Genomic DNA, 13,475 nt, shown 5'->3' on the forward strand with positions numbered 1-13,475 from the left:
GCAGAGGGAGGAGGACAGAGGACAGGAGGTAGGACCGATACTGACCGATGTCTTTCTCAACTTCACTCAGAAATATTATTTATTTTATTGACATTCTAAATTATAGTTTCCAGCAAGATTTTATTGAGTTTATATAGTGATTTGTTGTTGTAAACATTACTGCTGCTGCTCTAAAAACATGTAGTTATATTTAAATTATAAATATATTCTTATCCTGTTCTGAATTTATTATTTTTTTTAAATATATTAAAAAGCAATTATTAAGTAATGAATAAAAAAACGATAAAAGTATCGATAAAGAACCGAACCGATAAGGAGTATCGAAAAGAGTAGTACTATCAATAAAATCCTAACGATAGGACTGCACGATTATGGCCAAAATTATTATTTTTTTATCAATATTGAGATCACGATTATTTTTGCATGATTATTTATTGATTTAGGGAGAAAATATATTTATTGCACTTTCACATTTAAATAAACAGAGTGCAGCTTTCACTTCCATGTTGTGCTAGCATCCTGCTAACGTACAAATCTTTACTCAAAAGAAGACTTAAAATAACGTTCTTCTTCACTTGAATTCAGAGCATTTCCATTTTCCCCGTCTGCTCTTTGTTAAATATTACCGTTCGACTCTGGACTGCGCGCTAATGATGTGCGGGTCGACCCACAACCCCCTGGTCCCTCCCTTGTGTGGATTTGGGTGGGTGGGTAAAGTGACAAAGCAGCGTTCCAAGTAAGTTAGTAATAACTTACAGAAACATTGCATGAAATAGTTCACCTTCTCTTTCCCTCTGTCTCTCTCTCTCTCTCAAACATACACACACCAGCTGTGGTGGCGGCACGTCATTTTAACACGCTCCGTGCCTCCACCACGTAATGCGCCGTCAAGAGGTCGTTCCATTAATTGTGCAGCCCTATCTAGCTATACCCATCACCTATATGTCTGCGTGTTCACTGCGTGTGAATTACTGTCTTCCTTCTCATAACGTCAAATAAACTGAACTGAACTAAACCAGGATTCCCACAACAGGACTTTGGATCAGGATAAACCCGTCACAAAGTCCTTTTTGGGGAGTTTTACTGACCTAACATGGGCAGGATATTCTGTCAAATTGTTGCAATTTGTGGTCTCACACACACACACACACACACACACACACACACACACACACACACACACACACACCTCACGAAGCGTACATTACATGTTTATGTCCTTGAGGAAAAGATACAAAACGTAGCTATATTCACACAGTAATACGTCCTTAAAGGAAACACAGCCAAGCCCATCTCCCGTTCACATTCCTGCTGTCATCACAAAACAAGATAAGAGATGAGATCACTTTCTCTGACATGATGAACGCACCTGTTTTCTTAACCTATCACACAATTGTCACACCTGCTCAGGCCAAACCTTTTAGATCCACCTCACTCATATTCAACTTTGTGATTTATAAGTTCGAAAAATACAAAAAAAAACACACGATTCAAGAGCTCTGGACGGTTTCAGTTCATTTAAGTTGTGTGTGTTGGGAGTATGTGTGATAGTTAGAGGCCTGCTGCTCCCTTCACACTTGAATAAAGGCTCCATGCCTTCCTCCTTCTTTCCCATCATGCTGCTTTTTCTAAACTCATCAACAAACAAACAGGCTTTTCAGCATCGCTGTCAGCGCTGCTCCACAAAGCTCTCCACTGTCGGCCACCAGGAAACAAGATGGTGTCGATATAAATCAACTTTTCTTCATTACAGCGACCGTGTGAACTTCACCACAGTGACCGCTCACTGGTGGATGACTGAAATTCCTCATCGCTGAGAAAAGAAACTCTGAGGACGTGTGGGTGTCACTGTACTGCTAATGAAACGGCATCCGACTGCCACACACACCCATCAATATCTAATAACTTTCCTCCAGCACCTCCGTTAATATTCATGTATAAAGCTTAGCGACATTTCGGTTATTATAGTAAATAATTAGGGCTGTTAAAGTTAACGCGATAATAACACGTTAACACAATTTTTTAGGTTTTCCTGTTCCATGTGACGCCAGTATCTTCATTCTAGTTCTAAAACTGAGCCAGCTGCAACCTAAAAAACGCAATTTGCGTTAATGCATTAAAGAAAACAGCGGCGTTAAAATGAATTTGCCTTAACACGTTATTATCGCGTTAACTTTGACAGCCATAATTTGTAGTTCCAGAGGGACAAGGATGGATGGGTAAATGGCAGTGGACTACCTCCGTGTCTGAGAAGTGAAGCCAATGCGGAAGTGCCTTAAACTTGCATTCATTCTAACAGCCAGCAGGGGGCGACTCCTCTGGTTGCTAAAAGAAATCTGATTGTATAGAAGTCTATGAGAAAATGAGTGTACTTCTCACTTGATTTATTACCTCAGTAAACATTGTAAACATGAGTTTATGGTCTCAATCACTAGTTTCAAGTCTTCTTCAATACAGCATGATGTTCATTTAGTAAATGATGGTCCCATTTAGAGTCAAATAGACCATTAAGGAAGGGCTGTTTAGGGCGTGGCTACCTTGTGATTGACAGGTCGCTACCACGGCGTTGTCCGGTCTGGGAGTTGTCCGTGTTTTTGTCTTACAACTTTAACCCTTTCACAGTGTGTTTTCAGCTCATGAAAAGTAGTTATAACCTTTTTGGTCAGCTTAAACCCAGATGGCGACGGCCTAAATGCTGAACCCGGGGCTTGAAAAACGGCAGTCCACAAACCAATGAGTGATGTCACGGTGACTACGTCCACTTCTTATATACGGTCTATGCTAAATGGTGAGGTGATAGATAGATGGATAGCTACAAAGATAAATAAATAGAGATGGATGAATGAAAGCTGGATATATAAATTAATTGATGGATAGGTGAATCGATACATTAAATAGATGGAGGACTAAATGATAGATGGCTAGATGGAGACACAGATGGACAGAGGTATACATAGCGTGTATATGCGAGTGTATAAATCTCACAGAATCAGTAGATTAAAGACATTAAAGGATATTTGATGGAAGGGTTTGAATTATAGATGAAAAACCAGAATTTAGTTTCTATCTAAAAATATCCGTCTGCATTAACAAACTACACTGATGTAAAAAAACACATCAGAACAGCAGAAAAATTAAGAACCGATCATGTCCTGTCCATCAATAGCAGCCTCCAGTCCTTTGTTTTGAAATTTGGGGGTGGGCGGGGCTGCACTTTGGTTTACATTTGAATTATGGATTGTGACAGAAAAGACTGTAAAACACTGATGAATCATAATTGATTGATGGTTAAAACACATTAACTCTCCTGTGAGATCAAGTCACTCACACACACACACACACTGCTAACATGGCTCACACACAGCCGCGCTTCCAAAACAATAACATCATCCCTCTTTGCTCCTCTGCTCCCATCATCCCCCTCTTTTCCTGTGTTGTCCTGAGTCAGCCAATCAGCGGACATCTTGGAGGTTTGGGAGCCCCCGAGCTCTGCATGTGTGTGAGGTGTGTGTGCGTGTGTGTGTGTGTGTGTGTGTGTGTGTGTGTGTGTGTGTGAGAGGTGGGGGTGAGGATTAACAGAGGCGAGAGGGGGTTTCTCTAAAATGGTCTGGAAAGCGCAAAAAATGTCCAAAACACATCATCATCCCTCGTCCTTCTTGTCTCTCTCGTCTGTCTAAAAGGTGTTTATCCACTCCTTCGTCCTCCCTCTCTCTTCTCCTCTTTCTTCTCCTCCTCCACCTCATCAATGTTTCATGAGCTTTCTGCACAGCGTCTGTCATTGCCCCGATCATCCCCCTCTCCCTCCTTTCTCCCTCTGCCCTCCCATCCTCCATCCTCTTAGTGAAATTAAAAAGGGAAGCTTCAGCCGTCTCGTCTCTGATAAAAAAGTCACACAAAGGCGGGATGAGAGACGCTTCACTCCTCCTCATCCTCCCTCCTTCATCACCTCATACAGGAGGAGTACGGGACTCTCCACTCAGCAGCTTCTGACATAATCTGACGATGCAAGCGCGTTTCAGCTCTGATGTAGGTTTTTAAACGTAGCGAGCACTTACAGGACCATACCAGCTTCTAAAAAACATTGTTAATTAATTTTAATATATAGAAAATACATACGCAAGCAACACACACATTATAGACAAAGAAGCAACATTACCTTGTGTATAGACATGTGTTCACATGATGTGCCTTCATGGGGTTGGATATTGTTGTCCAGGACTATAGACTGGTGTATGTTCACCTCTCTAACATTATCATATTTGTCATTTGAGATTTAGTTTTAAATGTGTGTAAATTAATATCTGTGTACTTCTGTTTACTAACTTGTTTGCCTCAAACTGTCCCTTAAGGGACGAATACAGCATTTTGAATTGAATAACATGAACATAAACAGGGACCTCATCCATCCCTTAACCCATTAAAAATGTATTAGGCACAACTTAACATGCTAATATGTTATGTCAGGAATGGGATCTCCCATGTTTTATCATCTTATTTATAAATCATGAATAGGTAGCATCATTTTTGAAGACTATTTTCAAATGCATGCATTTTGCATATATATATATGCAAAATGCATGCATTTGAAAATGCATATATATATATATTCCCCTCATATATATATATTCCCCTCAGTTATCTATTTACGAATTTTTCTATCTTATTCGTCTGTTCTGTTTGTATCACCGGGTGTATAAAATATAAAGGTGAAAAAAAGAAGAAAAAAAATGCAGATATATATTGGACATTTTTTGGATGTATAATTTATGAATAGTTTGCAATAAAAGTATTTAAAAAATAATAATAAATAAAGATAAAGCAGACTTGAGACAGTGATAAAAGTATGCTTGTATTAAGTGGTGATGGACTGTGATATAAATTTCCTCATCTGTTGTCTCCAAGGCCAAGAATTAACTTTATCTGTTCATAGAAGAAAAAAAGTTTAGAAAAGCCTCAGAATATTAGGTATTATTAGGTAATATTAATTACAGTTCAGTCCTGGTTTCAGGAAATAAACAAGCCTCGTATATTCTCATGTTTCTATCTGACATTCTTGGATTTACCTCAATGAAAATACCTAAAAAGGTTGACAACATGGAAACTATTGAGAGACATTCACCTGAGGTGGAGTGAGCAGTATCAGTTACACAGAGAGAGAGAGAGAGAGAGAGAGAGAGAGAGAGAGGGACAAAGACTGGTGTTATTGTTGAGTGTCTGGGCCGAAGGTGACATGAGTAAGTGTTGGAGGAAGGAGCTGTGTGTTTCCAGAGTGTGTGCGTGTGACAGTCTGAGGAAGAACAGGGAAACCACTCTGGGTGTGTGTGTGTGTGTGTGTGTGTGTGTGTGTGTGTGTGTGTGTGTGTGTGTGTGTGTGTGTGTGTTATCATGTCGTCTTGTTCCACATGCAGATTTGTAGCATGAAAGGACTCTTTGATGGGAACGCTCCACTGAGCATGCTCACAGCAGCAGAGAGGGGGCGGGGCATATCTGAGCCCAGAGAGGGAAACATCATAAAGTAAAAAATCTAAAAATAGACTAAAAACATGAGATAGTGTGGGTGTGTGTGTGTTCAGGTTATCAGCTGCACAGGATGAACAAGTTATTTTTATTTTTTTTAAAAAGAAAAAAGGAGAAGTTCACTGAAACCACAAACTACTGAGATCATATCGGTTTATAACTTAAGTCGAGATGTTTTTAATCAGTTTCTCTCTGGTTTTGTTTGAACTGCTAAAAAGCCACGATTCAGACCAACGCTATAAAAATGATGATTACTGTACAAATGTATTTACTAGGGCTGTCAAAGTTAACGCGATAATTACGTGTTAACGCAGATTTGTTTTAACGCATTAACACAACTTGTGATTCGTAGGTTGGAGTGAGCTCAGTTTTAAAGCTAGACTGAAGATACGGGCATCATATGAATCTAGAAATATTTGAATCGATTGACGGCCCCCTGGTATCTACAAAGCTCAGTGAGCTAGGAAACAAAATGATCACTGCAAGTTAATTTAAGTTTATTTATTTGTCTATAGATCTACTGATTGATTATCTCTGCTAGGATCTTGAGAGGTGATTTCTGGGAAATCAAGATCTACGACAACAATGAGATCTGATCACCAACATGAAGGACTTACAACCAACCTGACGTCACACTTCAGCCAACGTGTTGGTTACAGAGAGACTGCGGCATCTTTGAGCTCAATCATAAAGTCGGTGACATAATCATCATTTAGCATTTTTCATAATACAAGTAAAGAAAAAAGCTCCATCACTGTACTCCTGAGTGATTTACTATTTACTGACATCAGTCAGCATCTGACAGACTCTGTTTAAAAATCTCCCTCGAGTCACATCAGAAGGCAATTTGATGACTTGCTCGCCTCCATAATTGCTTGACTTCTAACGGGGGACGTTCGCTCAATACCGGGCCCTAACGAGGAGGAAGTGCTGCTCCTCAGCTGCCTTTAGTCTCCTCCCTCTCACATCTGGAGCTCTTTGCAGTGCAATAATCACCCACTGCTTCCGTATGCATCACCCCGCTGGGAATTAAACCAACGGTCTTTTTAGGACGCGGGCCGCTGCTCTTAACCACCTGAGCCACACGCGGGACAACACATGAATTTATATCCTCTCCACGCCTCGCAACTGCCCTCATAAAACCAACTCCCAGACCTATTTCTCTGTCTGAGGGTTATCTAGTGACAAGTAAAAAGGGCTTGGAGGGACCATCAGGGTTTCATAAAGACCAATGATGGTTTCTTGAAGAACACCTTTAATGTCTTTAATGTCCTGATGATAATTTGATGAACTGTTTGTGGATTCTTCAGGGAACTGTGCAATAGAGCTGCACTGTGACTGTAAACAAAACCTGGTCCTCCAAAGTTGTCACTTTGGAGATGCTTGAAACGAGATTTAAACAAAGTATTGTTCAAAACTATACACCAACCGAAGCTGAAGAGCCCCAGAAAGCTATAAGATCTCTGATGAGTTCATGAAAGAGGACATGAAACTCTACAGCAGCAAAGCAGAGTCTGTAGCCTGTAAACGTAGTTAACTTTAGTACACTTATATGATGAATCCTGCTTATAGAAATTTTAAGTCAGGGGTCAAGAGTAGACGTTTTTCATCCATGAGGCTGCAATAATTCTTCAAAATCATCGCTTTGGCTGATTATTTCCAGATATCCAACCTTCATACACCTTGTCTAGACTGTAATAAATACTGTATCCAGAGACATACTCCCTAAAAGTAGAAGTCCATCCAAAGCCCCCCCAGTGTATTATGGAATTTCTAGGATATTTCATATTTATTTGAGTCATTTCCTGACTAAGTTGATTAGCCACAATGCAATTTTTTTTTTGACAAATAACATCATTTTGTTCTCAAAGTGAAAAAAAGAAGGTTGTTGCTAAAATGGGAATATGATGTACTACTACTACGTGCTACTTTTGGGCTGAGTTTTCTCTTCCATTCTCCAGTAAACGTGCGGCGGCGACGCGCTTTGAGTTCAGGCTGGTGCACGCCAAGGGTAGAGTACGAGCAGGGAGGCAGGGAGGCATCTGATTGGTTCTTTCCAAGCGGACCGCGAGGCAGTGATTGGTAGACGTTTTTACAGGATTACAGCAGCTATAGATGACGGCTCTTTTCCGGTCCTTTTTCAGAGCTCATCAGTAATGGATCGCTGTCGGGGTGTAAAGACCATTTCAACCAATATAACAAATAGTGGAGACTTGAGAACATCGTCAACACTGCCTTTAAGTATCAACTCTTTTGTAAAGTGGTGCCTCGATCGGCTGTTTTGTTGGTGCGCCACGTCGTTGCTAATGTTGGTCTCAGCGTATGTAGTATTCACAAAGTATATCACCTTTGATATGCCTAAATTCTGTCGTCATTGAAGATGAACTCCAGTGTGTGTACACTTTAAACCGAGCGGTGCATACTGCACTGTGATCTTACAACTGAGTTTTGCCAACATAACGTTATCAAAAGACAAGAATCGATTCAGGATTAACAGAAGACAAGAATTGTGTTTCTCACATCAATTGATTTTCTCTCCCGCTTCTGATCCAACTCACAGCTGTTAGTACAGATTCATATTGGATTCCGTTAAATTTTCACCGCAGTCAAAGCCTCCATAAAAAGTCCATCCATATGCACCATTTATACTCCAAACACTCATATGTTGGCCAAAATGTGGCTAAATACACTTTGAGGAGGCAATTTGTAGGTCGACGAACATCAGCAGCTGACATACATCAAGCCATATTTGGGGAATTTGGAAACCAACTAAGTATACCGATGGACAGAAGTGCATTATGGCATAGAAGACAGAACTTTAAGGTCCCCTTCACTCCCTCCGGTGATCCGCCCTTCTCCAAACAACACACAATCTCAAACTCAAGACTTTAATGATAAGACCTTCAATGAAACCGTGCAATGCTTCTATGAACCTCTGACAACGTGGCGTTCTTCTGAGAGAGATCTTTTCAACTGAAGAACCATCAATCTATGAGCCTGAGAAGGGCAGTAACAATGTATTTTCCTGAAGTTAATCTCCTCTCAGAACACCAGAGGAGTTCAAAATCAGCAAGATCTTCAGGGAACACTTTGACACGCTGGCTCATCTTTTCTTTTCAAAACAAAACATTGAATCAAAGCCACATTGTGTTCCCCGATTCAAACAGTTCTTAGCTTACAGCCCCACCTGCGACTACCTCCACCTGGCCTCGAGCCAGCGAGCTACTTTTAGACACGAGGGACGACGGCGAAGGTTTCTGGGCATCGGCACGTCGATGATGCTGCAATCAGTAAACCGGCTCCATTAGCCTTCAGCTAAATTCAGACTGTCGATAAATTTACACTCGAGTGCTTCTCCGCGGAAAACAGTTTTGGTATTAAAAACCTTTTTTTATTGATGACGAACATCCATTGGTGAACGTTTGATAGCTTCCTCTGGTATGTGAGGTGTAAACCAGTTCAGTGGTTGTGCTTTATAAGCTTGTTCTGAAGGTTATTGGCCAAAAACAGATGAGTCGGGACATTGTCTTTCTACTGTATGAATATGAACAACCGTCATCTCTACTTGCAAGAATTGGAAATGTGTTTCCCAAAGATTACTTTCCTAACAATGTGACGGAGATTAAACGTAATTCAATTTATTAAACAATGACATGACTGACACTGACACAGCCTGTCAGTGAATGCCGGTGTGCTATTACATGTATATATGTACTATAGTATGTGTTTGTGCCAGCCCTGTCTCCTACAGAATTACGTTCAAATACAATTAAACTGCCTTCTCAATTATGTTTGGAGGGAAATGTATCGTCTCCCAGATTACAGTCGCAGTTTTAAACAGTTAGAGACAGTTAAAAAACCTCAACAAATGCTAAAAAATTACTATGTTTGTTACATTATGACGCTACGAACATATATTAAAATAAGTGAACGTTGACTTTTAGTTTCACGCGAGACACAAAAAGTGGTCTTCTGGGTGAAAAGTCCTGTGTATGTTTGACCCATCCACCAACCCGACCTCCTCCCTACGCTGTTCAAAATTTACCTTAAAGAGAGATTTGTCAAGTATTTAAACACATTTGCACTTAACTTGAGTTCAAGTTTATGAAAAAAAAAGAGACACTAAAACACATTTTCAGACAAAAAGAAAGGAAAAGAAAGAAATTGCAACATGTTTATGGATGTTTAAGTTTGAAACTGTGAAGCAGTTGATTGTGGTTAGAAGTCGGTTGCACACTTCAATGAAAATTCAAGAGTCAACAGTAGACTCTGTGTTCGATTAGGTGCAAGGTCCAGTAGATGTTGATCTTAAAAAAAAAATTATGAGTGCTTGTGTAAACCAGCGCACCTTAACTTATTCTTAAAACTAGCCAGCAGCAACAGAGAGAAATATTTGATCCCTCAGCTGTTAGATTACCATACATTTGTAGTCCAAGTTTGAATGGAAGTCCTCCTGCTCTTAAAGGGGACATATTGTGCTCATTTTTAGGTTCATACTTGTATTTTGGGTTTCTACTAGAACATGATTACATGCTTTAAAGGCCCCATATTGTAAAAACTGAGATATTCATGTCTTTTTTTTTTATTATAAAGCAGGTTTAAGTGCTGTACAAATACTCTGAAAGTATCAAAACACTCAATCCATGGAGAAATACACACAGCCCATATTCAGAAACTGAGCCTTTGAAACAAGCTGTCAGGATTTCTGTCATTTTGTGACGTCACAAATATACAATTTATAGACCATTTCACAGTTTTAAACGTAAACATTTTAAATGTGTCCCAGTTTATTTCCTGTTGCAGTGTATGTGAATGACATCAGCTGACAGGAAGTAAACATGGACCAAAACTGTTGCTTAGCAACGCAATTCCGTTGCCATTCCATTGAAATGTGCTAAAACAGAGCATTTCAGACAGAGGGTAAATACAGGCATATTCAGGCGGACAGTATGAGAAAAATAAAGTTTTTTTTTAACATTAAAGAATGTAAACATGTTCTAGTAGAAACCGAAAATACAAGTATGGACCTTTAATGTTAAAAAAACGTTCTCATACTGTCTGCCTGAATATACCTGCATTCACCGTCTGTCTGAAACGCTCTGTTTTAGCGCCTGTCTCTTTAAGATTCCCCCTCCCGAAAAAGCCCCGTCTGCTCTGATTGGCTTGAGAGAAAAATATGGTGCACTTTGCAAAGGTAGTTCTTAAGCTGTGGGCGGTATATTGTAATGAGCCTGCATGTGACATAGGAAGGGGTAGCCAGATCTGATTGGCTTGTTGAATCACATGTTTGCTGATCTAGACAACCCACAGAAAACTGACTGGGTCGTCTTATTTCACAGTTTGTGGGTTGGTACTCACTCCAGATACCCAGATGTATGAGCACAAGCAGTGAAGAAGAAGTGAGTTTTTCATGATATGTCCCCTTTAAAATGTGGGCCTTTTCTTCCAGATACGTTTTTTTTCCTCCAAGGATCGAGGCTCTAAGGATTAGAGGGTGTTTTATACTGAACAGACTGTAGGTACGCCTGGAATAAAGTTTTGATTTTGAGATTTGTTACATAAACTTGTTGGTTGTTGCGCACAGCATTTCTTTGAAAAAGCAAATCATTGATAAAAAGAAACTGTCAGATTGTTGGTCAGATGTTTTTGATGAATGCAGTCACACAGATGGATCTTCTGCCTATTAAAGAGCTTGTGAATCATTGTCCAGAAATGAATAACTCATTCCCCACCCATAAATAAAATAAGATAAAATGACTAACTACTTGGACATTCCTCAGCCGACACCCTGCTGACTGATTATACGACTAATTGGCAAAGAAGAGGACGGATTGGTCACATCGCAACTATCTGAAAAAATCTGGGTGTGAGAGCTGACTTGTCGTCTTTCAGCAGCTCCTTGCCCTTCAGCAAGGCACTAAATACCCAGCTGATCAGTTTATCAGTGTGACTGTATGAATGAGAAGCAGGGTGGGGCTCTGATACAGTGGATATCAGTTTGTTGAGATAAGGTCAGAGCTGCTGACTCATCCAACACACATTATTACACTGCAAAGATTTAACATGAATAAACCTGCACTCCTGCTTGTGCGTTTAATGAACCTAAAAAATAAACACGTTCACATGATTATATCACAGTTTTGTAGTTTCTTTCCAACTTTTCCAACATCCGATTTAGTCACTATGTGATTGTTCACTAAATCAAGATTAGATAAAAGTGTATTCAGACTTTTTGGCATCAGTGTGAAGCAGCTCTCCAGCTGCTGTTTGCAACTTTTTAAGTTACTTTCTCAGCCAAATTTCTCTGGAAATGTATTTACACCTTTGGAATTTCATGATTACTTTGTGAGACATGTTTTAAAAAAGCTGCTGTTGCTCTCATCTGGCTCGTTGACACTGAACTTTTTGTCAAGGAATTCAAGCCATCTACTGTTTCACTCCCTTGAAGTCACTGTGTCTGGATAAGAGCGGCAACTAAATGCTTTCAAAGTGTGAAAAAAGCAAAGATATGTCGCAAGTACATTTCACTGAGCTCATCCCTCAGCAAAGCCACCAGGAGTTCTACCTTCACGTGTTCCTTCTTGGGGACATTTTTTTACAGATTTCCGAGTTGAGCTGCCGTCTTACCTTGAAGCTGTTTAAACCTCCCCTCCAGCTGGTTGTAGTTGAAGGCGGCCTGGCCCGTGAATCCGGGGCTGGGCCCCCTGATGGGGCTGAGGCTGGGGCAGGGGCTGGTCCCCCGGCCGGGGCTGTTGGCGTGAGACGGGCCGGGGCCGCCCGACGACGGGGACAGGGGACCGGCGTAGTCCAAAGTCGGGGAGAGGGGGCCGGGGAGGCTGCTGGTGGCGCTCTGAAGCTCCATGATGAAACTCCAGAGAGGACGGTGAAAGATTTAGAGGAGACAAGTCCACAGAGGCATCGAGGAGAAACTCAGGCGGAGAAATTTCAGAGTTTTTCAAGTGAGTGAAAGAGTTTCCAGTTGAATTGAATTGTTCTTCAAGTGAAGAAACCAGTCTGGACTTCTCCGCTACAGCGGGAAGCTCAAGTTTCAACAGGATAAGTTGTGTCCAGGAGAATAAAGTTGAGTTCCAACAGGATAAACTTCTCTGCAGCTGTGTAAAGCTTCAGTTTACTCTCCAACAGTGTCCAGTTTCAAAGAGAATAAAACAAGTTTCCACATGAACAAATGAGCTTTTATCTCATATGATTTAAACCTGAGTTTCAAACTCACAAGAGTTTGTAATATTGCAGAGAAATAATTCCAGATTTGGCTGTAGTCTCATCAGAGACAGGAAGACTTACTATTCTTCTCCTCCTAAACAGACCACAGGACTGAGGCAAGCGACATAGGAGATGAACTGCAGAGTCCCCCTCTCTCTCTCTCTCAATGTTTCACGAGTGTGGAAGCAGAAAACCGCTGGCTCAGCAGACGCACCGCGGTGGCAGCATCATGCTTCTGTTTCCCATCCATCCATCTGTCAATGTCTTCAGATATCACACCTTCCCTTCTTTCAGGAATCCACCCATCCTCCGATCACACACACACATAAACACACACACCCTACGCCAGCACAATGAGGAGGTGGAAGAGAGAGCGCTGCAGTGACAGGAAGCAGAGGGAGAGATGGAGGGAGGTGGAGAATGAAAGCGTGGGTTTGTCCTCCTGCATGCAGCAGCAGCAGCGGCTCTCAGACACTGAAAACACCTTTCAGACAGAGGGAGAGTCCAGGGGGGGAGGGGCCACCAGCAGGGGCAGCTACTCCTCCCAGCGGCCAATCACAGCCCTCACTTTTAGCGCTGATGTCATGGAGGCGCTAGCATAAGGGGCGGAGTGGGAGGAGGGAGAGAGAGAAAGACAAACAGAAGGAGAGAGAGAGAGAGAGAGCTGGAGTGTTTCTGTTCACACTGAAGATTTGAAAAATACTATTCCTGTTAAAAAGCTGTTTACTAGTTTAGAA

At 41.1% G+C, this 13,475-nt stretch overlaps 1 protein-coding gene across 4 annotated transcripts in view; it reads right to left on the minus strand.

Moving 5' to 3' along the window:
- LOC141773666 (spectrin beta chain, non-erythrocytic 1-like) overlaps positions 1 to 13,475 on the minus strand; it is a 149,520-nt gene that overhangs the window by 75,622 nt on the left and 60,423 nt on the right. For 2 of the 4 annotated variants that reach the window (XM_074645576.1, XM_074645575.1), the window contains exon 1: positions 12,145 to 13,203. The exons of the other annotated variants lie outside the window; for them this stretch is intronic. In XM_074645576.1, coding sequence (XP_074501677.1) covers positions 12,145 to 12,379 — 235 coding nt within the window. In that variant the 5' untranslated portion in view covers positions 12,380 to 13,203. Of the gene's footprint in view, positions 1 to 12,144; positions 13,204 to 13,475 lie in introns of those variants that run through there. 4 annotated transcript variants of the gene reach the window in all.

Source organism: Sebastes fasciatus, chromosome 9 (genome assembly GCF_043250625.1).
Source record: "Sebastes fasciatus isolate fSebFas1 chromosome 9, fSebFas1.pri, whole genome shotgun sequence".
NCBI lineage: Eukaryota > Metazoa > Chordata > Actinopteri > Perciformes > Sebastidae > Sebastes > Sebastes fasciatus.